The 25,449-nt window shown below is 39.8% G+C and overlaps 1 protein-coding gene across 3 annotated transcripts in view; it reads right to left on the reverse strand.

Annotated features, from left to right (window-relative positions):
• Positions 1-25,449, reverse strand: part of Pde4d (phosphodiesterase 4D) — a 798,677-nt gene that overhangs the window by 222,314 nt on the left and 550,914 nt on the right. Inside the window, exon 1 of one of the 3 annotated variants that reach the window (XM_032898912.1) lies at positions 19,216-20,288. The exons of the other annotated variants lie outside the window; for them this stretch is intronic. Within the exon in view, the coding sequence (XP_032754803.1) occupies positions 19,216-19,280 (65 nt within the window). The 5' untranslated portion in view covers positions 19,281-20,288. Of the gene's footprint in view, positions 1-19,215; positions 20,289-25,449 lie in introns of those variants that run through there. 3 annotated transcript variants of the gene reach the window in all.

The raw sequence follows: 25,449 nt of genomic DNA on the forward strand, positions 1-25,449 counted from the left end.
AACACCCCAGAACTCATGGTAAGTTCATGAGCTTGTGAACGTCTTATGGTGTTTTCAAATCATAACCAGTTTTCATGTCTTGGAGGCAGCCCCATGCTGACAATTAACAGATCTCCTTGTTGTCTCCATGCTGCCCCACGTTGACATACAAACTGCACAGTTACGGCCAGGGTGGATTTTCCACTGTTCTATTAAAACCACTGAAGAACACTTTAGTACATATACACTTACACCTAAATCCGAGCACACAGGGTAAACTTGTAAAAGGTGGGGTTGCTAGATTAAACCCAGAGAGGTGACAAGGAAAAGGAAAGCCATCTCTTCCCGCTGTTGACAGTCTGCCAGAGCAGCCGGACAGCTGGAAAACCCCAGTGAAGGCTAAATGCAATGACTGAACAAAATACAATTAACAACAACAACAACAAAAAGCTTCAAGGATTTTCCCATTCCTTACAGATACCACATAGAAGGAAGCAGTATAATCATGTTTTATTCCTAAAATGTAGACAAAATCTACATGGTGTATTCTACATTGAGTTGTGGAACTTGAGGAAAAGAAGCCTCCTTTTAATGTGTCTGAATTGATTTGAATTCATTATGTGGTTTTCCAAATGCTGCGGACATTTAAAATGACCTCTTAGCCTCTGAGTGGGAGGCTTAGAGTAAAAGGACGTAGCAAATGTGATTCAATTATGATACAGATCAAGTACCAGGATTCGATTCTATTATTTGAATTCCCAGAAGATAAAACTGTGTGTGTGTGTGTGTGTGTGTGCATGCACGTGTGTGTGGGGGGGGGAGTGCAAGCATTAGGATGAGCAGTAAACTTGGCAGCCTTTATTTGAGTGAGGTTTTAATGTGAAGAGATGTGCTCAGTGTTCAGGGAACACAGTGCTATGTTTGGATGTGGGCCACTCTTTGCTGCCCACTTTCCACCCTCTCTGGTTCATTTTGAAGTTCTTTCTGAGTGATCCTGTTCACCAGCATTGTCATTGTCACTTAAATGGATGTTTCCTGGCAGGACAATCCCTGCTACACCGTGGCTCAGGGATGGCAGATACTAACTTATAAAATGTTACAGTCAGCGGATGTAATCGAGTCATGTACATATCCTCAGTGGATACAATGATGTTGAAAGAATGACAATCTAAAATAGTTCCTACCAAAACCTTCCTTCAGTTATTCCTGTTGGTTACTGTTTTCATATTTTTGAGTCAGAAAATACTAGAGAAATGAAGACTAAGCTTAGGAAGGCAATGGGTACAATGCTCTGTGAAAAGCTGGTTCCTACTGAGCACAAGTACATTTGGTGTTTAGGTTTGACTGAATCCATGTATAAACTATGTAAAGATGGTCCATATAAAACACACACACAAACATACACACACTCAAATACATTCACACACACATAAACATACATACATATTCATACATGTTCATACACCCTCACATGCAAACACACATAACCACACATACACACACTCATGCACACAGTTACACACACATACAACATACAAACACACATAAACACACACACAAATACACTCATACATACATTTACACACACACACACGCACACGCACACACACACGCACACGCACACACACACACACACACACACACACACACACACACATGGATATTTTAATTAAACATTCTGTGTTTTCCTGCAACTATACCTAACCAGAATTTGACATCTGAAATAATTTTATTTGTGGAATTATGAAGTTGCAATTTTATTTGAGGAATTATGAAGTTGGTAACTCATACTCAGAGTGCAGCATATAAGAGGGACTTAATGTTTATCTGTCTATACAAAAACTTTCTATACAAAACTGTGGAAAATTATCCTAAAGCCCCACCATTGAATTATTTTGCATATAGAAATAGTTTTATCCATTTGAAACATCATTGTAGGCCATTATTAAACCTTATGCACAGTCAAAAGGCATAGGATTGTGTCTATAAGTAAAGCTTAATTTAGAAAATAAATGTATCCTTTTAAGAAAACCATGTAAATCAAGGTCCAATATAGATTGGAGAAGACATAGCACTAATTTATTGTTTTAATAGACTTCTAAATTTCACCAAATTAGAAACTTAGATTAAACTAAGACTCACATTTTAGTTTTTTTCAAAACTTTTTAAAATTTATTTATTTTATGTATATGAGTACACTGTCACTGTCTTCAGACACACCAGAAGAGGGCATTGGATCCCATTACAGATGGCTTTGAGCCACCATGTGGTTGCTGGGAATTGACTCTCTCCAGCACACAGTTTAGTTTTCAAATTAACAATATTTAGGTTTTACTTTAATGATATTTTCTTACTAAGCCTTCTACTCTTGTCAATATACTGCTAACACATTATATATTGGGAAGTCTACGTCTTATTTGGCATCATATGCCATTTTTAAGTGAATAATATTCTCCTAGCCTAAAGTATTAAACTGTGCCAAAACTAACATGAAGTTGGACATCCAAACAGGGCGATATTAATGAAGTTGTCCTCCTGAAAATGACAAACGGACATCTACTAGTGGGCTCACGTCTTGGTTGTTGATGGGTGTCATTTTGTCGCAGGCTTGGAAATATTTGCTTGCTTTCCTTCCTCAGCAATGCAGAGAGCAGTCTCTCCTCATGGGCTCACCTAACGCCCACAGGATGTGCACACGTCCACACACCGTCAGTGTAGTTTCAATTAGGACTAGCCTTCCCAGACTAGAACTGTGTCGTGTGGGTGTGAAATTTATAAGGAAGCTTCCACCTATACAAACTTTATAAGCCAATTAGTAAAATTAGAACGTTTAAAGTCTTTGGCCCTTAAGGAATTTGCTCTGCATACATTTGTGGAACCCAAGCTGCACATACAAGTACGAGCTCCGCTTTCTCTACCTCCATTTCACACACAAATGGCACACATCACGGGAGCAGACGTGTCTGAAGCTTTAAACAAATTATCTATCCATCTTATTGAGGTAATTTATCTAAAACTGTCTATTGGAAACTCAACCAATTTTTTTATTTCTAGGAAATGAATGGTAATTTAGAAGAACGGAGGACATTGGTTTATACACAGAAGCATTAACAATTTACAGAGAATTAAATCACCAGCAAAACAGACATAGAAGAATGCCCTGGAGAAACATTGAAGAGACAAGAGGATTCCTTAAAAGGGGGAAGCAGAGGGATTTAAGATTCACAGAACACACTTCCTAACCCAAATCATCCCATTTCCTTCTCAAGTCTGAAGTGCATTGGAGGCGAACTGCCCACATTGTGTACTGGAAAGGCAACACCCATCCCATGGTCCCAGTTCCGAAGCCAGTTGAGTGTCAAGTAAGGTCTACAGCTCTGGGGCTCCTCAACTGTGCACCAATACTAGCAGACCACACGTATGACAGAAGCACAGAATGATGGCACTCACTGTCAAAGTCTACTAATAATTTGATATCTTTTTGGGAAGCAGGTTTTCTTCCTTTGCACAGTGCTCTGTGGCAGTCTTAATCCTTAAGGGCAAGGACTTTAGCTGAACTTCAGAATGACACTAATGCTATTTTCTTCCGACTCCCTATGTGGGATCTGTGCTGCGGCTACTCTTTCCTGCTTGATCCCTGTTTGGTGAAATGACCCCGCTCAGACTGAAGCAGTCATGGATCAACCGCACCCCACGATAGTAATAGAGATAAGCTTAACTGAGAGACTTGGTAAATCGGCAGCAAGAGTGAGTATATTACCCTTATTAATTAATCCCCAAATAATAACTTACACAAAATCTGACTGAGACACACACAACTAAAGGTGCTCTGGGGATTATCTGCAGGGACAGATTTTTTACAAGTCTCTTCAAATATTCACTCTTTGCTTTCTTATAATTTGAAATTCATTTCTTTCCAGCTGTTTTCTTTTCTGACTTTCCCATGTTCCTCATGTCTCTGACTGTTTCTCATGTCTGTGTGCTCTCTCTGCCTACATTAAAGCCTCTGACCTCTTACAGTTTTTACTGAAAAGACTAAAACTGAGTCCGCCACAAAATACAAATAACCCTGTCAATTCTAAACTTGTTTAGATAATATACATTTAAATATTTACCTTGGCAGACAAAGCCTTCTGTACTAGGAGGCGACTGAGGAAACCATTTATTTAGAATGAAAATATCACTGACTAAAAGACTATTGTTTTCTAGGATCCCACCGCTCCCACCACCAGCACCCAGCCCTGAATCTGTGTCCAACCCACAGGAATTATTTTGATTACCATAGCTCAACTATATCAGACTTATTCCACCTTACCAAGCCTGAATTCAACTACTGAGGTTTCTAAATCATTCTATTCACCAGTGAAAGTCTGAAAGGGATGAGAAGCTCTTTAAGCTCTAAGAATAGTCTCCCTTGACAAGGAAAGCAAAAGCCAAGAATAAGAGTAAATAAAATCAGAACTCTTGTACCCCACAGGGGATGCTCTACATAGCACTGCTCTACATTTTTAAAAGGTAAGGGCTTTCTCTAACAGATGCTTGAGTGCCTGGAGGCAGAACCAGCTTTGGAAAGCATTGTTAACTGAAGCAATGTAAAATGGACCTTTGCTTTGCAAATGATAAACCCATAGAAGGGAAACCTTTTCCTTACCAACTTTAGTTCTCAAAACTAGAGAGTTACAGTAGGTCAAGTGGATGGAAACAGTTTGGGAACAATGTTAGACTAAATCACTCCCCTTGTAATTAAGGATTAAGCCTTAATTTCTTTTTTCAGCATTCCAAAAATATTTGAGCCTTAAATATGGGAAGGTTAAAAGCTAATTTCATAATGGGAAGAGTTCACAACATAAGCAGGAATGTTAACTTTAATTTGCTCCCTGACGTAGAAGGTCAGAGGTCAGTTTTTCTTGTTAGAGCTCTAGGATATGCTGCTCTTTGCTGAAGCTTTGGAATCTGCCTGGATATGACAGCTACATTGGGCTTCCTAGATGTTCAATAAAGATGAGGTTGAACCAGAGTAGGTGACCTCTCAGCTCTAGACAATCAGCACTCATGGACCCATGAGAGGATTGGCCATTTCAAGGGGGTGGTGGATGTGTGTGATCACTTCTAGTTTTTCTTTGGGTACCATTCATCTTTAGTTGGTGACACTGAAGAACCTGACAAATGTAGCATACGTTGAGGATTACTTAGATATATATCTTCTAGAATGGAAAATATAGGAGAAACAGGTATTCGGAGATGTATGGAACCAACTTCTCTATAGGTTACACATTAAGAGTGCTGAGAAAACATGGGAATCAAGCAAAATGGAAAAACAAAAACCCAAAAGACATTATAACTCCATGTCATAAAGACAAAATTCTGTCTTTGTGACCTGTTTAGTATACTTCTTAGCACAGGGCTATCGAATTCTAAGTAACAACAGATTATAATATTCTTTGTTACAGAGTAATTAGCTCTTCTGTAGGGACAATGGGATGTCTAATGACAGTTTAGGAGGAAGCAAGCCTAGTGCTAGGAATAGAGGGCTATCCCTGGAAAGATGAGCAAACCCAGTCCACTTTTAATGTGCTCATCTGAATGCCAAGAACAGCAGCAGCTCGAAGTTGCCATATTTCTGCCAGGCAGTGGTGGTGCACACCTTTAAAATCCCAGCATTCGGGAGGCAGAGGCAGGTCTGTGAATTTGAAGCCAGCACGGTTTACAGAGCAAGTTCCAGCACAGCCAGTGCTGCATAAAGAAACTCTGTCTCAAAAACAAACCAAAAAAAAAGCAATATTTCAAGTTATAGGAGGAAGATACTTGAGGTTTCATAAGAGCACAGGCAAGGCAGCTTTCATTCTGAATTGGTTTTCCACTAAGGCTGTCCAGATGAAATCTCTGTTGGGAGTAAACATACACAGCAAAGTAGAGACTAAAAGTTGTATTCAAATAGTTATACAGTGACAGTAGTTGCCATTTAACTGGCACTATGATCTCATAATAATTCTATACATGTAAACTCAACAGTTAAATTTGCACTTCGTTTTAAAAATCAGTTTTGACTCTGGGAAGAGAGCACATAGCAAATTCCCACTTCGTTATTTAGCTGCAGGCTAGTCTCGTAACAACAGTTTCAAATTATCTTATCCCTATGCCTTATATTGGGCTACAGTTTTGCAAATAGCACTCCTCAATTATAGTTAAACTTCCATACTAAGTTGTCAGGAGCCATCTAAGAAAGGCTGACCTTTCTGGAGGTGGCCCACCTTTTTGCATAGATTAAGATGGGTGAGCTATGAGAGGAAAGGCCCCCCAGAGACTTTGCCTCAGGATTGCTTTTTGTAGCTGATATCACATAGCCTAAGAGTTTCTGGTCATTAGTCTATCCTATTGAGAAGATTTCCTTTACATCAACATAAAGATGAACTTTCATGAATTAATGCTGCTTAGATGAATTAATGATTTTTAGAGTTACAGAGGTGATTCAAATAATCTTAGGAAGAAAGTTTTAGCAGATGGTTTTAGTTGTTGGCTAGAAAGATGTAACAAAGTTAGAATCAGGAATAGAGTGTGCCCATTCCTCTTAATAGTAAGCAAAGACTGCATAATAAGACATACAATGGGCTTTTATATTACACTAAAAAGACGTGTAGGCCTGGGACAAACTTGTGTTAAAGGAAAAGCATTCAGGTCCAAAGATGAAGCCACAGGTATGCATTATGATAAGGCAAAGCCATATGAAAAATGTTGCTTTGAACTTATAATGAGCTTACAGAATGAAGTACTGCTCTGAACTTAATATCAATATCCTTTTGTGACTCCCATTTTATGTATCATTTTATCTATGAGGTAATTTTCCTAAGAACCTTTGTCTATAAAAAGACTAGAGAAAATAAATACAGAGGATGGGGTGGCTTGGTGAAGCTCTACCCCATCCAACCATCGATCCATCCATCCGTTTGTGGTGGGATTGCTTAGGGGACTCTACTCCATCCATTTATTCATGTATATCTATCTGTCTTGTCTGTTTGTCTATATGTACACACACTTAAGAGTTAAAAGAGTTCAGAGTTTCTTGCTGGGCATTATTGCCAGCCACAGATATTTAAATTTTGTTCTGTCAGTAGTATTGACCCATCTGCTATCAGCATGACCCCCCCAATTGCCACCGCTGTTCCCCCCATTAGCTGCCTTCCGGATCCTGGAAACTGCCAGGAAGGTCACCATCACTAAGTAAGAGTTGGCTGTGTACACATCTCCGTGGGATTACCATCCAAACATCACTCTGCAAGGGGCTGGGGTAGGCAAACATAATATTATATATTGCATTATTCATTTTCTATGCAATTCATTTGTAGAGAACTGTAACTTGTGGTTTTTGAAGTCATGATGAGTGTCACCTCTACTAGGAAGTAGACAGTGGCTCAAAGTTGAGAACAGCGATTTCTAATTTCTATTAGTACCACTTTTAACCAGAGTTGGGATTACAGATGGACTTTTGTTAAAGTTACCAGAATTTCCTTCTTGATTTTCAATATCCTAAAGGAGGTTTGTTTTGTTTTTTAAACATAGACCCAGGATGGGTAACAAACAGATAATCAAAACAGTGTCACGAACCACATGCATATGATGCTGAAGATGTTTCCACTAGAGCAATGTCATTTGCATGTGTATATAAGAGTTTGTGCTTAGCAGGACATTTAAATGACAAGTAGCCTCATGGCACTCTTTTCTCATATTACCAAATGATGAGCAATATTTGTTCTCTGAGCCCAGTGCAGTTCTCAGTACATTATACCAAACCACTAGCTAGGAAAAGTCACCTGAGCACGAGCAAAGTTAACTATCTTGGTTTTAAATAGGGTATTTCCCATGATCTCTTTTTCTTTGGAGGTCCTCAACTCTATTCTCAGAATTTCTAGCCCAACACAGAGTACACTTGTTAATCATGACACAGTAATGGTTTTCCACTTTTAGTAATTATTCATAATAAGTAGATATGAGAGGTCGTATAGTGATAATTGCTGATATTTATTGCTTTTTTTCTTTTTTTTTTTACCATCTGTAGTCTTGACGGCTATAGAACTCATCCTGAACTGACACTCTAGACTTTAGGACAGACTTAAGTAGATCTCATATTTTCTTTGTCCACTGTGGTTTTCAAAGAGATAAAGAAAGAGGCTTAAGCCCTTTCTGCTGGACTTGAAGGAAAATGTAAACTAAAAGAGGAATCCTGCTTAGACTGAGACTCAGCTGTGGACCTGTGAACAATGGCCTGTGAATGGCCTGTAAAACATGGATCTGTGCTTAGTGGATTTTTTTGAGTGGTCCATCTGTGGATAACTGACTTACAGAGCTGCACATGATACAACCCAGAGCACATTTTAGAACTATGGAAGAAGGTGGTTTAAATAAGTTAGGGTATCCTAGCAACGTCATTACTGAAGAACTCAACTATCACAAGTCCCAGAAGGAAAGTCTTCCTTTGAAGGGACAATGCCCAGACCTCTGAGCCATCCTTGTCAGCTTAAACACCCACTTGAGGCTTCTTCCTCAGAGGATTCTAGTGGGTTTAGAACCAAGACACAGATATTTAGGCTTGAAGTTGACCATTTCTTATTTGTCATACACACCTCACTGGCTTCCCTATGCAGAGGAGTGCCTTGTTGGAATCTCACTTTTGAATATGACTTATCCAGGTTAGCTTACTCTGTGGAAATGCTTGGATGTCTTAGGGAAAAGTAACCTTCATGGACTAAGTTAGTTTTCAAATATATAGTTCTTTACTGTAAAAGTCACAATTTAGTTTGTTTACTTTGATACCATTTACTTTTTAAAATTCTTACATTTGGAAAGTTCCTACCCTCTCATTTCCTGGGAACTTACAGGAAGCTGGACCTTCACTGAACATTTTAGGCATGACATATTTAATGTGATAATGCATAGATCATTGTTAGAGGTAATGTTGAAGAATCTTAAGAAGCAAATGTTGAAGGAAGACCCATTCTGTTCATCAGTGGTGGGACCAGTTGCTCTTGCACTGGAAAATAACTTCCCAACCACACTCAGGCTAGGAACTCTAAACTCAGGGAAGGCTAGGAACTCTCACATGCAGGGTAGATGCAAAAGTAAGAGGGGGACTTGCTAAGGAGAAAGGTTTCTGAGAGAGGGAGGTGGATGAAAGGGGATTGATTAGAAGGTGACAATGGCTAAAAGTTATTATACAAATGGATGAAACTGTTAAAGAAATGAAAAGAACAGTAAAGAGCTCATTTAAATTTTTAGGAAAGTGCGTGATGCATGGAATTCTTTTGTGTGCCACAGGAGTTTAGCTGAGTGACCTTAGCAGGCCTTGGCTTCCTCTTTTGTAACAAGAGGAATAAACTGAAGATTTGCCAGGAGGACTTCATGGGGTCATTTTTACAAATACTGGAGTGTTGGCACACAATAAGCACTCAGTCAAGGCAAGTGGCCATATTTGTTTCTGACTAGGGTATATTAGTAATCGGGGAATGCTGGCATACACCTTTAATTTCAACCCTTGAGAAGCTGAGGAAGATTGGTCTCTGAGAGTTCTAGGCATGCCATGAACTTCATGGCTTTCATGAGTTTCAGGTCAGCCAGGGCTTCCTAGTGATACCCTACCTCAAGCTAAAAACAATAAATAAACAAGAATAAAAAAAACCACGAAGGTATATTAGGAGAAGAAAAAAGGAATTTACGGTTTAAGACACAAATTACAGGTATTTACTTGACTGTCTGACTTGCAAAATTGTGATGACCAGGGATCAGTCACTGTAGTAGGGTGCAATGAGACTTCATTCCTTTGAGAGGATGGCTGAGGCTTTGCTCTTTACAGCTCGCAGTTTTAGGAAGCAATGAGAGCTAGTATGTTGGCTCAACACATAGAAGTACTTGCTGTCAAGGTGAGCTGAGTTAAATCCCTGGGCCCTGCATGATGGGAGGTGAGAACTAACTTCTGGGAGTTGTCCTCTGACTTCTACACATGTGACATGACATGTGAACACATGTATGCCTACGCAAGCACATGAGCATGTGCACACACACACACACACACACACACACACACACCACAGAGTAAAGGTAATTTAAAAACTGAAGTTATGCTAGACATATCTAAGATTACATTAAAGTCCAGTATAAGTAAGAGTTAAGATCAGCTTCATACATTAACCTGAAGTAGACTAGTTTTCAGATCCCTGTCTCACTTCAAAAGCATGTTTTAGAGTTTAACTGCTTTTCTCCAAGAAATTCATTGACTACGTCAGCCTTGCTATTGGTTCTAACAGCTATTCTTGATCTTACTTGACCAGAAATGTTAAAGACTAACAGAACGTTGCCAGCGGCTAGCTGGGACTAGGGGTGTGGAGAAATAGATTATAGGTTCTGTTCTGTGGTCCCATTTATTTAAAAGAGTTTATGGTTCTCCCAAACTGGCTCAATGCCAGAAAGGAAGAAAACAGTGCAATTTATAGTCTGACCAGAGCGGGTGACAGGGGTGGGGGCGGGGGAGGGTGTCCAATGAGCTGAGTGACTCAGGAGAAACTAGCTACATTTCTAAGGGACACAGCTATGCCAAAGTCCACTCTCTATTTCTTACACATCTCTAGGGTCCACAGTTGAAGGACTGGATGGAAAACTTGGGAGAAAATTCTGTCAAATAAGCCAAAAAAAGAATCATGTTTTCAGAGGCACACTCTAGCAGGAGTTACTTGAACTGTAGAGGGCAGAAAAAGAAGGCTAAGTAACAGCTTGCTGGCCACTTTGTGTTAACACCTCCAAGGAAAAGCCAAGTATACCTAAAGTGTAGATAGTGAGGGGAAAACAGGCCTTCAAGTGCAATAGCAGAAGCCACAGGGAAAGTTTAGCTTTAGACAGACCAGGATTTTCCTGTAGCTGCGTGATTTTACTAGCCCTGCAGCTTCAATTTTACTCAATATGGCTGCCGTGATGACACCAATTCCAGTGCCTGACAAGCAGCTGAACTGACTGAGTCGATGCTCAATATACGGCCATCATCCTTATTTGGTCCCCAGGCAACTGCCCTAGGGGATTTAGGAGCCACTGTCCCTGGCTGGCTGGTGATGTAGCCATCGATCAGGTCCTTGACGTTTTGAGACAAAGTTGCAGCAGTAGAAAAAAAAATGTTACAGCCAGTAGAGGCTTATGACATGTTAGAATGCCACTGGCTGCAAGATGACATATTTTACAGTGACTTATTCTAAGTAAAATGGCATCATGTTAATCCCTCGACACAAAAGAATAATGCTGTGACACACTGTAGTGGGGTGACATCATGGCTACTTGGAATTATAATCTTCTGGATTCTACATATACATGAATGTTTCACATAAATTAATTACCCAGCTGAATGACTCATCTGAGATATATTTTAAAGTAGAGGAAAAATTAGGTACAATGGGGGCAGTCTTATCTAGGAAGTCTGAAAACAATCATGTACAGAAATCCCATCTAATGAGACATTTAATGAGTCACATTGGTGTCATTTACAATTTAGAAGGAATATTTTAAAATGCAGAATGAAAAGAGGCTAGGAACACCAACTTTCAAATGCCAGGAAAGAGGCTCTACTTATCTGTTTCTGTACCTACCGATAACCGGGGCTGATGGGTTAATATTTAAACTAGGAGACAAGAATTAGGTATAAAAAGTGTTCTAGTTTTGTGGGTTAAAACATCAGGACTAGGGTACAAAAGTAGGTCATCTCTCTCATCTCTGTACTCATAAGAATGAGGAAAAAGGATGTGAATTTGAGGGAGACTGGGCTATATAACAATTCAAGGACAGCCTAAATTACACAGTGAGATCTTATCTAAAAAGAGAAAAGTCAACGAACCAACTTGACTACCAACGAACTAAATCATCAGGAATGTGTGTGTGTGTGTGTGTGTGTGTGTGTGTGTGTGTGTGTGTGTGTGTGAGAATGTATGTGTGTGTTCCACCTGTCTTCTAATTTCTTGTACTCTTTCAAGTGGAATAGACACACAGGAGAACTTTCTCTCTCTCTCTCTCTCTCTCTCTCTCTCTCTCTCTCTCTCTCTCTCTCTCTCTCTCTGTGTGTGTGTGTGTGTGTGTGTGTGTGTGTGTGTGTGTGTCTTGACTTCTAATGCTCACGTGTCAGCAGCAGTGTGATTAAACAGGGTAGGCTGCTAGGAGGGTAGAAGGCCATTTCCAATCTTGATGATGCCTCTCTGGACAGCTTAATTTCTGGTCATCCTTTTCCAGCTCCTCCACTGACATCTTTCCCTTGTATTCTGGTAGGTTTTGTTTTGTTTTGTTTCGGTTTTTTTTTTTTTATATATTCTAAAGAGTAGCGTAACCTTTGGGTTCCTTCTCACTCAGATTCAGATTCCCAACCTGACCCAGTAGCCTGGGTATGCCTAGAAGACTTAGGAAACTGGGGTCAGCTATCAATTACTTAGAATTTATATTTCCCTTGCTGTGCTAAGAAATTGTGCCCACAAGTCCTGCAGTTCTCCCTAATCTTTATTCTTTCGGAGCACTTCCTAGTTCATGACAAACCTTACTGCAGAGAGGCACTCACTTGGCCAGCAGAGGCATATCTCAGGCACGGCTGCTGTTAACTTATCTCTACATTAACATTTAACTGTACCCCATCCTAGATCCCTATCTTTTGTGACCACATGATGCCTCAGTCCTTCCTATAGTCCCTTATCCCTGGAGAGATAGGGTTTTTTTTTCCTTTTACGTTTGTTTATTTAGGGTGTGTGTGCTAGTGAATGCCATAGCATGTGTGTGCGGGTCAGAGAGCAATTCTCTCTCTTCCCATCATGTGGGTACTGGGATTGAACTCAGGTCACCAGGCTCGGTAGCTAACATACTTAACTGCTAAGCTACCTCACAAGCCAAGAGATAGAACTTTAGCTAAAAAATCATCTTCAACCCCTATGTATAATTGAACATGTAACACGACCTTTTCTTCCTTCTCTCTTTTCCCTCCCTCCTTTCTCCCTCTTCTTCTTCCTCTCCCTCTCCCTCTTTCTTCAACAAGGTCTTACTACGTACTCCAAACTGACTGACTTCAAAATTTTCTATTCTCCTGCCTCCACCTCCCGAATGCTGGAACACAGGTATGTACAGCTCTTACGCTGGCTTTTGGTAGACTCTGCTTTCTTCTTGTCTTCTTTTCCAGCTCCTTTGAGTATAGCTAGGCCACCACTGTTCTTGTTTTATGCCGACTCTATGACCTCTGTATGTTCCGCATTACTGTTTTCAAAAAGATCTGTGTGAGTCTCTCGGGCACCCTTCCAGGAGATAAGTGAAAACTCCAGAAAGACCTCATTAAATCCTTCTCCTTCAGCTTCATCCTCCCCTTTGACTTAATCTTACAAGAACCAATTGTGTGGATCCATGGGTAACCACCCTAATTTTATGATTATGTTTATGCCCCAAAACCTTCTTTCTCAATAAATCCCGTGCTATGATTGGAGTGCCTGTCGGAAGGGCTAATTCATGAGCTATTTCTTTACCTCTGATAAAGACAATTTTTAGTCATAGGGTCCAAACCATCACTCTCACAGCACAATGAGGAAGAAAAGATTTCAAATTAAGTCTACATGCTACTGCACACAAGAAAAGATCTGCCTCATTAATGCATGTCCCTGGGGAGAGTACTGCACATGGTACTATTTACTGAAAACCTGATTCATTAGTGGAAGCTTGAAAGAGTGTAGGACAACCTCAGAGGCAATAGCAAGACTAAAGATGCACTTTCTTTGGTAGTATTTAGTCCTAATTCAACACTTCCATACCACTCACCAGGATCAATTCCTGATCTTTCCATCACAAACGGTTTTAATGAGGAATGATAGGTTCTTTCCTGAAAAGTCTAGCATAAAATTCAAAATAGATGCATGAAATGACATAGATATTATGATACCGTAACCCTTAACTATTTTGTGGTTTCTTTTGAGACCTGTCTACTACTCTAAGCCAGCGGTTCTCAACCTTCCTAATGCTGTGACCCTTTAATACAGCTCCTCATGTGGCGGTGACCCCCTACCATAAAATTATGCTACTGCATCAAAAGTGTAATTTTGCTGCTGTTATGAATCGTAATGTAACGATCTGTGTTTTCCATTGGCCTTAGCCCAACAGGACATGTTAGAAACAGAATTTAAAAAATGACTTATTTTCAGCGACTCTCTAAACTTATGACATCAAGAAGGCACATGCATTTGCAGCGTGTTATGCTCCCCCTTGTCATGTTTTAAGTAACACTCGAGGTGTCCCAGTCGCTTTTGAAAGCAGTACATGTATTGGTTTGCTGCAATACGGGAAAGATTGTTAACATAGATAATTAGATTAAACATGTATACCACATAGCCCAAACTGTAAGACACTTTGACAGTCGTCACTTGAGCAAAACCATTTGTGTGTTGGAAATGTAGTAAGTATAATTCCATATATTATTCCATTCATAAAGTTTTGAAGACACAAAAGACACAGGCAGGGAGCTTATATACCTCTCAAAGCCAACATTTAACAGTTTGAAACTTCATGCAAAGTCTTAGACATTTCTTCCCCAACCTTCGAAGAGCTTGCATAGAACAGAATTAATCTTTCTGATACAATTGGAGGGATGATCTCTGGCTCAGAATTCTCCTTGGCAGGACACAGGTGACGTAACTCACAGCAGCACAGAATATGATGGGCTAAACGATGTAAGTACAAAGCTCTTTCAGATAGACAGTGTTCAACGCCCAGCCCCAAATTACATCAGCTATCATGCTTCTAAGAAGATAACTTCTACAGCTTGTGGTACATTTAGCTGTATTCACCAGATGGCCAATTTTGTAGTCACAAAAAAAATGCTAATTAAACAGACAGTAGAGGGAGGCAGCCGCTGAAGTGAGAAAGAACATTATCTTTCAAATGGACACACTTAGGTTCTTTTCCCAGCCTTCTTTGGTAGCTGCTAGTTCCAAGGCCTTCCTTGCCCTAGTCATTTTCTCATCCTGAGAGTGTAGATGTACCAGCTCCCTCCTTTTAGTGGTTTACAGGTGGGTTATATGTTAAATACTCCCGTGTTTCATTCACAAAAAGCCCTCCACAAGATGAGAGCTAGAAGTAGCGTTATTAATGCTATTATTCGAGGAATGCAACAACAATTATCTGTTAGGGGCTGGAGAGATGACTCAGTGTTTAAGAGCACTGACTGTTCTTAAGCACTGACTCAGAGGTCCTGAGTTCAAATCCCAGCAACCACATGGTGGCCCACAGCCGACTGTAATGAGATCTGATGCCCTCTTCTGGTGTGTTGGTAGACAGCTACAGTGTACTTATATATAATAAATAAATAAATCTTTAAAAATATTACCTGTTGAATTACTAAGCAGAGGACAGTAGTGGTGTTAGCAACTATATACAGTATGTAAGTTAAATTGAAGCAAGAATAAATGAGGATAAGCTGGGGGGGTTATAAGTAATTTTTCCACCAACATATTACTCAGGGATGTTCCATATTTTTTTAAAAATACTCATAAACTAGTCTTGCTAGTCTAAGCAAATGCTTTTTAAAAAAAAAAACAAAAAAAGAAAACAAAAAAAACAAAAAACAAAAAACAAAACAAAACTGTGGTCTTAGCCAAAATAACAATGCTCAACCAGCCTGAAATTCTATGACCTTAGGAGAAGAGAGCTAATAAAAAACAAAGTGTAGCCATTTATTGGTCTGAGCTGAGACATAATTCAGAAAATTTTATCAGCTCTTTATTGGAATGCTTAAAAATTTTGGACCCTGGGGAAATTGTTCATATATAGGTATATATAAGTGTGTGTCTGCGTGCATGTGTGTGTGCGTGTGTGTGTGTGTGTGTGTGTGTGTATACAAAGCTTAGCTTGCTTAAATGCACAATTACATTTTTAATGAAAGTTTCGTGAGTGAGATTTTCTTCATGAAGAAGAGACCGTGCAATACAGAATTACTGTGAAAACCCTAGGACCTTCTGATTTCTGTTCCTATCATTTTTACTCTAGAAAACACCCACCATCAAAATGTTGGAATAGAGTTTCCAGGCCCTTTCTGCCTCTAACTGGAGTTCATATGTTCTACTATAAGCTTAAAGTTTATTTCAGGAGAGCTGCCGTCATGTTTAAGGGCTGCAGCTCTGCCACTCGATTACACAAGGATCTTAAATACGACAAATGACCGCTGGACACTGAGAATTCTGACAGCTGCCACAGGGGCTGGGGGGTGTGGGGGGCAGGGCTGGACTAAGGCAGCTTCATTTACAAGTGATTGCTTTAGTTCTGAAGGCTAACTAATAGTTTGGTTGATTTACTTTTATTAAATCGCACTTCTTAATTCAACTAATAAAGGCATATCACTTCAATATGTAGCTATGAAGTAAATCAACGTTTAAGACATGTGAAGTTCAAATATTTAGAATTGCCATGTTTAGGAGGCTGGAGAAATGGCTTGGCAGTTAAGAGCACTAGAAGACCTGGGTTCAATTCCCACTACCCACATGGCAGTTCACAACTATCTATACCCCAAGTTAGTTCCAGGGAACGTTATACCTTCATAAAGACATAAATGCAGGCAAAATATCAATGCGGGTAAAATAATTTAATCTTAAAAACAGGAAGTGACCTGTTTTACTACATAGAATTTGAAGACTAAATATCGATACTGAAGCGACAAAAATAGAAATGTAGACAAATTCTCAGCAGTCAACTATTTGTACTAAACTTATAAGCACTATGAAGTATATATGGATGTTTTCTCAACTCATGCTGTAAGTGTTAAAAGAATGTGTGAGAATTTTTGCCAAAACAGTCACTGAATAAGCGATCTGTACACCTTAAACTTAAGATCTGTGACATATAGTACAAGAACATAAATGGGATAATTTTTTCTTACTTTATGAAGTTTTGATTAAAGTTAAGATCGTGTCAGTGGCATAAGGAGAATGTGAAGTATTGTAAATTTGTTATGTAATCACTTATGACTGTGCTGAGAGTCCGATTAAGACTGTAGCCAGCAAGCGAGAGTAGATGCCCTGTTACAATACATACGGAGGGCAGCAGATAGGAAAAGAGCACGAGGAAGCCATCTGAAGCACTGGATGCTTGCTTAAGACAGATAAAAACCTAAAAAAAAAAAACCCCCAAAATTGTGTTTAGGCTTGGGCCATTCCTGGAGAAAGTCGGCAGATTTGGAGAAAGTGGGCCACCGAAACAGAAAATAGATTTACATAACCAAGGCAAGATGGCCAAGTCAAAAGAGGAGCATCTCAATAAACAAACATGCATATGGACAAATAAATATAAACACTTGGGATGAAGAAAGATAACAGGCAAATTAACAGGCTTCTTTCGTGTAAAGTCAACCGTAAAAGGACAAGATGGCTGAGGATCTAGTATGGCAACATTACCAAGCTGAGGCTCCCCAAGGCTGGTGGATAGGCACAGAGATGTCAAATTCTAGGTAATGGATGTGTGTACATGAATGTGCGTGCGTGCGTGTGTGTGTGTGTGTGTGTGTGTGTGTGTGTGTGTATGTGTGTGTAGGATGCTTAAAAATAGGCATAAAAGGTAAAACTATGTCTAAAGTCTATGAGGCTCACAGTTCTAATTATTTGAAGCATACAGTGATAAACTCAAGCAGTTAATCAATGTTCTTCAGCTACATGTTAAGCTTAACCAGAAATGTTTCTGTAGTGCAGTTATATTTAGGGATCAGTAACATTAGAGCGACATTCAGTTATTACACAAAGATCACTTTAACAGCAATACCATGTAGACTTTTTTAAGGAGAAGGGGACTTATTAGCAAATTAGTATTTTAATGCGTCTTCTGAATGTGGCTGTACTTGTTGACTATCTCATAAGAACTAGCATAACAGAATAGCCTGTGACAATGACTTAAGCACAAGGATTGTCTGTGTTATTAACTACTGCCAGCTGAAATAAATAAATTATTGTCACTTGAGCCCTGGAGCTAAAAATAAGTCTCGAAGCTATTTATTTAACTAAGATCTTTTTTTTCCCCACTTATTCGTGATATAAATCATAATTGCGGGAAACCCACTTATATTCTGACTGCTGTGTCAGAGGTTTGCACTAGCTACATAAATTCATAAAAGGATTTTTTGTGTTTCTCAGTAATTATTTTGTTTGGGGGCAAAAAAGGACCTTGCAAATATACCTCCAGGTATAAAGTTTTCTTTCACAATCAACTCATAAAGTTATTTAATGTAGTCTTTAATAAGGAATGGCAAATATTATAAGAAGTAGATTCTTTTTCTGGAATTTATTAAAATCTGCAGAGGGGCCCATTTTTGTTTCCAGTCTACTGTGAAGAACTATTATAAAAACAGGGAAAGATTAGCCACTCATACAAGCAAGACCCAGCATCCCATGCAAATAACTCATGTATTTCAATGTGAGTTCATTTGCTTACATAATACCTCCTGGGTTTCACTGCCTGCCTGATTCTACCTTAATCTTAGTTTTTACTTCCCTTATCCAAGTATGATTTTTCCCCCCACATCCAAAACGTGAGCTTATTCGTCCACTTACAACTATTATTGGGAACAATTCATAAGATTTCCCTCTGAATTAGCCATAGAGGATTCTATAAATAGCTATCCTAGGCATAAAACTAATTTTATTGGAAAGTTTTCTCTAAGGGCCATATGTATATAAGCATATCACAATGGGATTAGGGAAAAACAGAAAATGTATATTAGATTCAATTGATGTAGACTTATATTTCACTTAAGTAGAAGTTTTATATTACCCACAACGTATTAGTGACAAAGTAAAGACGAGGTGATTGACTGATAAAGAACTTGATATGTTCATGTTTAGCCACGTGGTTTTATATTCCAGGTGCTTTTTCTATAAGTCATAAAAGATCTCTAGCATCATTAACTCCTAACCCTTGGCAGTAGCCAAGGCAATGTTAACAGTACTTTCGTTTAAACAAACAATCGAACAAACTAAATGCTTTCTTCTCTCCCTTAAAAGTGACTCTTAAATAAATTGCTATGGCCCACAAGGAGTTAAACTAACTCCCCCCCCCTTGCTAGAACAGACAGGTTAATGAGGAAAATAAGGAATAAGGGTGTTGCCAATAATAAGTTCTTCCTCAAAGCTTTAACATCACACCTCATCAGCAATTACTAAGTACTTGAGTTCTATGTCAGTCTTAAAGGGGAAGAAGGAGAAAGAAGCACTTTACCAAACTGCCTCCGTTGTCCTCAGGGAACTTGTGGACCTGGATCTTGGCTTCATAATAATGCTCATTTTTGAAGAGGGGAGACAGAAAACGAAAAAGGGAAAGAAGAATGTTCAAGTCTTCTGATCAATACTCATCAGCAGGCTTTCCACAAAGAAGGGTTTGGAAGTTTCTCTACTGGCAGGCAGGGAAGGCTGCCTCCTGCCTCAGCTCTCAGTGTCGCCGGCAGCAGGCGGGCTTTCCTCTTTCATGCCCAAGCCCTGGGCTCTTCCGAAGGGAGTTCCTTCTCTGCCTGCCTTGCCCACAGAGGAACTGGATTTTGAATCTCTTCTTCATCTGGGTCACAAGGGAAGCCAGCCCCGTGAACAGGTCACTTAATCTCTTTTTTGCAATTCCGTAACAACGGACTTAGAGGTTTCCCCGCCAGGCACTCACTCAGGTAGAGCAAAAGGAAAGTGCCTGGCAGCCTGGTGACACGCAGAGGGCGAGCTGTCAAGGAAGTTTCATTTCAGGGCGACCAACCGCGGGGACAAAGCTCTCTGCAGAGCAAAGGAGTCGCAGGAGGAGCACAGCTCCGTGGGCTGGGTGGCCCCAGATACCTGCCAAGCCAATTTCCGCTGTGTCTCCAGAGAACGCGGCCGCGAGTCTTTGTGAATGAGAATTACCAACCAGTCTCACCAGGCAGAAACTATTCCTCAAGGGCTGAATGACGTCTGTGAGAAGGCAGTTCAAAACATCGCAGGGAAGTGAGAAAGGGAGGAAAAAAAGAGCGCCCAACCCGGCCTGGTCAATTGCTGACTTACAAAGCAAAGGGGCGGAACTCTGATTCCAGAACGTAGGACAGCAAAGCAGCCACGCACACAGCAGAGCTCTGGAGACTTTCAAGGCCATGCCCTTCCCTGAAAAAGCAGCTGTCTATGCTATTCAGAAAGGACTCCCTCCCCTAGCACCTTTGTAAGGCACACACCCCTAGCCATTGAACTTTTCTTCTTTATCTTCTTTATCAAAATTCAAAGAAACTACCTCAAAGTCACTTTTCTCCCAGTACCACATGGCAACATGGGAAGTGAAGCTGAGGGGACTTGGGGACTCAGCAGAAATTCATTTCCATTATATTTTCATATATATATATATATATATATATATATATATATATATATATACTTTATGGTAGCAAATCTCCTTGAATGAGGTATAGTTGGGTATTTAAGCTAAAAAATCTAATGTTACTTGTTGGGCAATAGCTGTCTTCTTGCTGTTTGAGGAACCTAATTTTAAAAATATGACACATATGACACATGAATGTTATTGATTTGTGTATGGAGACAGGTCACCTGATTCTTTACAGCCCTTCAGAAGGGGGCTTTGTGTATTGCCTAACCTTTATCAAGACCTGTACTTGCCCCACAGGTAGCATCTGGAAATAATTAGTGGTACAATACTATGTGGTTATCCCTCAAATCGTGTGTGTGTGTGTGTGTGTGTGTGTGTGTGTGTGTGCGTGCGCGCGCACGCTTGCACAACACTGAACAAATGCAATAACAGATACAGTAGGTAGCATTTATATACATTTGTGTTTATAAATATGTAAAAAATAATCTAAGAAAGAATTTGAGAGGGAATAAGAAGGGCCATAGGTATTGGAGAAAGGAAAGGGAAGGGGATGACGTAATTATATTTTAATTAACATTTTTAAATATTTAAGAAAAAAATACTCTTCTATTATGGTAGCTTCTCTGTAAGCTGGTTCCAGTTGCTCCTGACAGAAGTAACATTTCCACGCCTTGTCTATCCTTCTGAACATTTACACAAAGGATATATGTTCCTCTGGGTGTGCCAACTTCAATTATGTTGAAGGTGAATTATCAAGCGAAAATAAGCATTCGGAATCTTCGATGACATTAGCCGAGCGTTGCTTCCCCAGTCTGACGTGAGCTTGGTATTTATTTAGCCTTTGGAGACAGGATGCTGGAACGTGGTTGTGACCCACCCAGACAGCTTGGAAAATTGATGTAGCAAGAATGAAGTCAGGGAGACTGGGGCTGCTTATTACAATAACAGGCCGTTCGCACCTCACTGTCCATTGGTGATTTTGTCCTCTCTGGGAATTCTCAGGCTTCATAAAGTAAATGTTAATAAACTGCTTCCTCCCCCACCCCCCGCCCCGTGAGCCTTTCACTTTTTCTGTACTGCCTAAGGACATTCAGGCCTTCTTAGACCTGACCCATCCTTAGAATATCGCTCACGCTTTAGAATATTTCATGCAGGTTCTCTAAACACATATTTCTAGAAATTCCAAAGAAGATAGGGAAGCTACTATGTGTGTGTGTGTGTGTGTGTGTGTGTGTATGTATATGTATGTGTATGTATGTGTATGCGTGTGTGTCTGTGTGTATGTATGTGTGTGTGTCTGTGTGTGTGTCTCTGTGTATGTCTGTGTGTGTATGTGTGTATCTGTGTGTGTGTATATGTGGGTGTCTGTGTGTGTATGTGTGTATGTGTGTGTGTCTGTGTGTGTATGTGTGTGTGTGTCTGTGTGTGTATGTGTGTGTGTGTCTGTGTGTGTATGTATATGTATGTGTGTGTATAATGGGGGGTGTGGTATTTATGGATGGTTTACACTTATTTATTTTGTGAATTTAAAAGTGATTAAAAGAAGAGAATAAAATTAAGCAGCTAGTTGTAGAACCATTTTCCTTGTTTCAAGGTTTACCAGATATCTTCTGGTTGTCACGTAGGAAGATAATGCGGACCAGACAGTGCAGGGTCTGCGTGCTGTGTTAAACCTCTCCAGGAGTAATCATCCTGGAGTTCTTCTATCCCCAGAGAGAATACTATCTCAGCTAGATTATGTACTTTACCACCACACCCTTCTTTGTCATACACACTGCAGGAGCACCTGTGAGTTACTTGCCTACAATTACCCTACAGTCTCTACCAACACTGAGTTCCAGTCTCACAGGGACTAATGGTAGGCCTCCCCACACACCCAGAAACGAGTATGAAGCTAGAATCTGACTGTGTCACTAACCAGCTCAGTGGAACGGCACATGGAGGTTGCCAGTACACGGAGAAGTGGTCCATCTACCTCCAGGCAGCTGAGATTTGAGTCCGTAGATTTTGGCTCTACCTCTAATGCTAAAAGGTAGTGACTGTCCTAAAACAGAGTGACATCCTTTTTGTTAAATGCTATTCCTATCCTAAGGTATATTTTTTTTTCTTGTATAAATTTTTAAAATACAGCTTAGGCATTTGAGTGTCTTCTTTAATTCAAGGGGATACAGCATTCCTGTTTTACATAAATATTACGAAGTCCAGGTTAGCAAGGGTGCCTGACCATGGAGAACTGGGCCTTCTGAGGCCCATGTCTTTGTCTACAGAGTTAGGAGTCAAAGTGGATGAGAAATTGCCACTGCCTCAGTTTCTCTGGTCTACTTGGTTGCATAGTGTTCATAGCCTGCCTTCAAATAGCTTGTCACTGCATTTTGATGGGTTGCTATGGGTGAGAAAATTTAATAGGACCCCCTATCTGTCTATATTTTGTTGAATGCAACCATCACAGTTTCATTCATTAGAACCCAGTTCCTCCATATTAGCAATCAACTTATATTAGTTTCTTGATATTTGTATCCTCACTCACTCTTATCTTTAGAACTTAAGCTAAATTTAGAAAGTACTTTTATGTCTATTCTGAAAATGGTTTGATATGCTGGTTATGTTTTCTCTAAAGTACAATTGAATATTAATAGCAGGGTATTGTTGTTAAATTACCTAACGCCTCTCTCACACAACTATTAGGGCAGACAATGCACTGCGATGGCTCTCAAGGGAAGTTTTCTGCATTCCAGTAGATTGGCTGTGTCTGAAGACATGGTTTCTCTCTCCTATCAACCAGGGATGAGTGTCACTGGTGGAACTGACATTTATCCATAACATTCATTAAATATGAGACATTAACCTCAGTGGGCTGAGGTAACAGGACTGATTTTTAACACATAATGTAGTTTTTCTCAGACAATCGTCTCATCTTCTGCCTGCTCAGTAAACTTCTGCTTTCAGATTTTAAGAGATACGGTCTACTTTCCAAACTGTCGAGCACATTAGAAGCACATTATGAACTACATATCCAGGTTTGCCTTGTGTACTGAACTACAGAAACGCCAAGTCAACTCTTGAGGAAAAAATGACGATGGACATCCGCTTTTTACAGTTTCCTGGTATTCTACGCTCTGTCTGAACCTTAATGAACAAGTCACTTTGAACTGTTGCAACATTTCCTTGTTATGGAGAAGTACTGTGTCATGCTCCTTTTGTAGAGGGGTATTTTAAGTTGTGTCTTAGTGTCTCTTTTTTTTCTTATTACATTCCCTGTACATACGACTGGGCGCACTGCTTTCTTATTGACAAGGGATTCCTGAACTATCAAGATCTCAGGAAGTATGAGTACTATATTTTGAAAGCCACTTTTTGACTTCCTGCTTCTTTCATAAACTTTCAGATTAGAAAGTTATCACTATTGCATGTTATTTCTCTCCTCGATGTTCAGTATTATACTTCATATGTTTAAGTTTTAAATGGAGTCTTAACGGCTCATCACATCCCTGCAAGGGAGACACAATAATAATTTTGTACACAAAACCAGTCAATAATTTGTTTAAAATTTTGAACTTAGTTGCATACTTTTCCTCAAAGCTTTTCTTCTCTCTCTCTCTCTCTCTCTCTCTCTCTCTCTCTCTCTCTCTCTCTCTCTGTGTGTGTGTGTGTGTGTGTGTGTGTGTGTGTGTGTGTGTGTATTGGGGACAGCTCAACCTTCTGCATCTGTGGTCCCCCTTTATCTGGCTATGCCATTGGCCATTTTCCCGTGTGCATATGTATGTATTTTAACTACATACTTACATACTTACAGACATCTGCTAGCTTTCTCAAATACAAACTGTCTTGTTGTTGTTGTGTTTTGTTTTCCATTGGGGACAATGATTATTACTTCGATTATTTTTTTTTAGAGCAAAATTCCAGAGCACAGTCTGTTTTCCACTGTCAAAGTTTAGAAATACACAAGTTTCACTTTAAAACGTGTCTACGGAGGCTCATATACTTTAAACTTTTCTTTATCACACAAGTAGAGCTGGATCCCAAGTGTCTTCCAATGACAAGCTTTGAAAAGACTTTACCTTTATCATCTTTAAGTATGTGCGGTGCATGCATTCGCATGTGGATTTGTGCATGACAGTGCTGGTGCCTGAATGGAATAATAAGTCCTTAAGTTCTAGTGGTAGGCTGGGAGCTTGCTGTGGCCCTGTTGGGGACAGAGTGATGTGGTTCTTGCCCCTGGGACAGTGCCCTGGTCTATGGCTGCTATGGGGATAAGGCTTGTTTGTAATAAGAATGTACATATTTTACATTCCTTTGAGGAATGTCCTCCCTGTTAATAACTCCATGATAATCTCAGACAGCAGGAGTCCAAGAGGTGAAGGTATAGCTAATGTCTCAACAAAATGGTAACTGTTGGGACCTTCAGCTCAGCCCTTAAGGCTATAGAAAAGAACTCTAAAAACATGAATTAGAAAATGCATAATTTCTCAACTATGCAAAAATATGGGGATGCAATATGAATTATGAGGGCCTTCATGAATCTAAAGAAACAAAGGTAGTTATGCTGTGAGCCTTGTCAGAAGGATACAAAGACAGGCAGATACATAGGCAGGCAGATTCCTGAGTTCAAGGTCAGCCTGGGATGCATCAAGGTTAGTCCCCAGTGTGTTAAAAATGGTAATTTCAGGTCCCACCCAACTAGTTTATTGTCTGTACTTAAAGAAAAGGTAGACAGATCTCTGAATTCTTTTGCAATATTAAGGACAAAAATATATGCTTGCTATCTCCTAAGAAATATGGGACACTGATTCATAAGATAACCAAAAGGAAAAACTAGAGTAAATGACTGGATTGATATGTAAAATAAAAGGCTGTATTCTACAGGAGATAAGTTATCTAGAGAACTTTTTAGGATAAGAAGGGAACTGCTTGGAGAACTGACACACACAAGCAAGCAGGATATGAACAGAGACATCTCTTAGAATAGCAAGCAGAATACAGAGAAGTCTCCAGAGAGAAAGTAGAGCATAGAGAGAAGCAGACTGGAAACACTCTGTCAAGCAGAACACAGGTCATCAGGATGGATCCACAATTTGACTTCAAGTCGTTCTTTCAGAACTCCTCTCCAAGCTGAGGCTGGACCTT

This window comes from Rattus rattus, chromosome 3 (genome assembly GCF_011064425.1).
Source record: "Rattus rattus isolate New Zealand chromosome 3, Rrattus_CSIRO_v1, whole genome shotgun sequence".
NCBI classification, from domain to species: domain Eukaryota; kingdom Metazoa; phylum Chordata; class Mammalia; order Rodentia; family Muridae; genus Rattus; species Rattus rattus.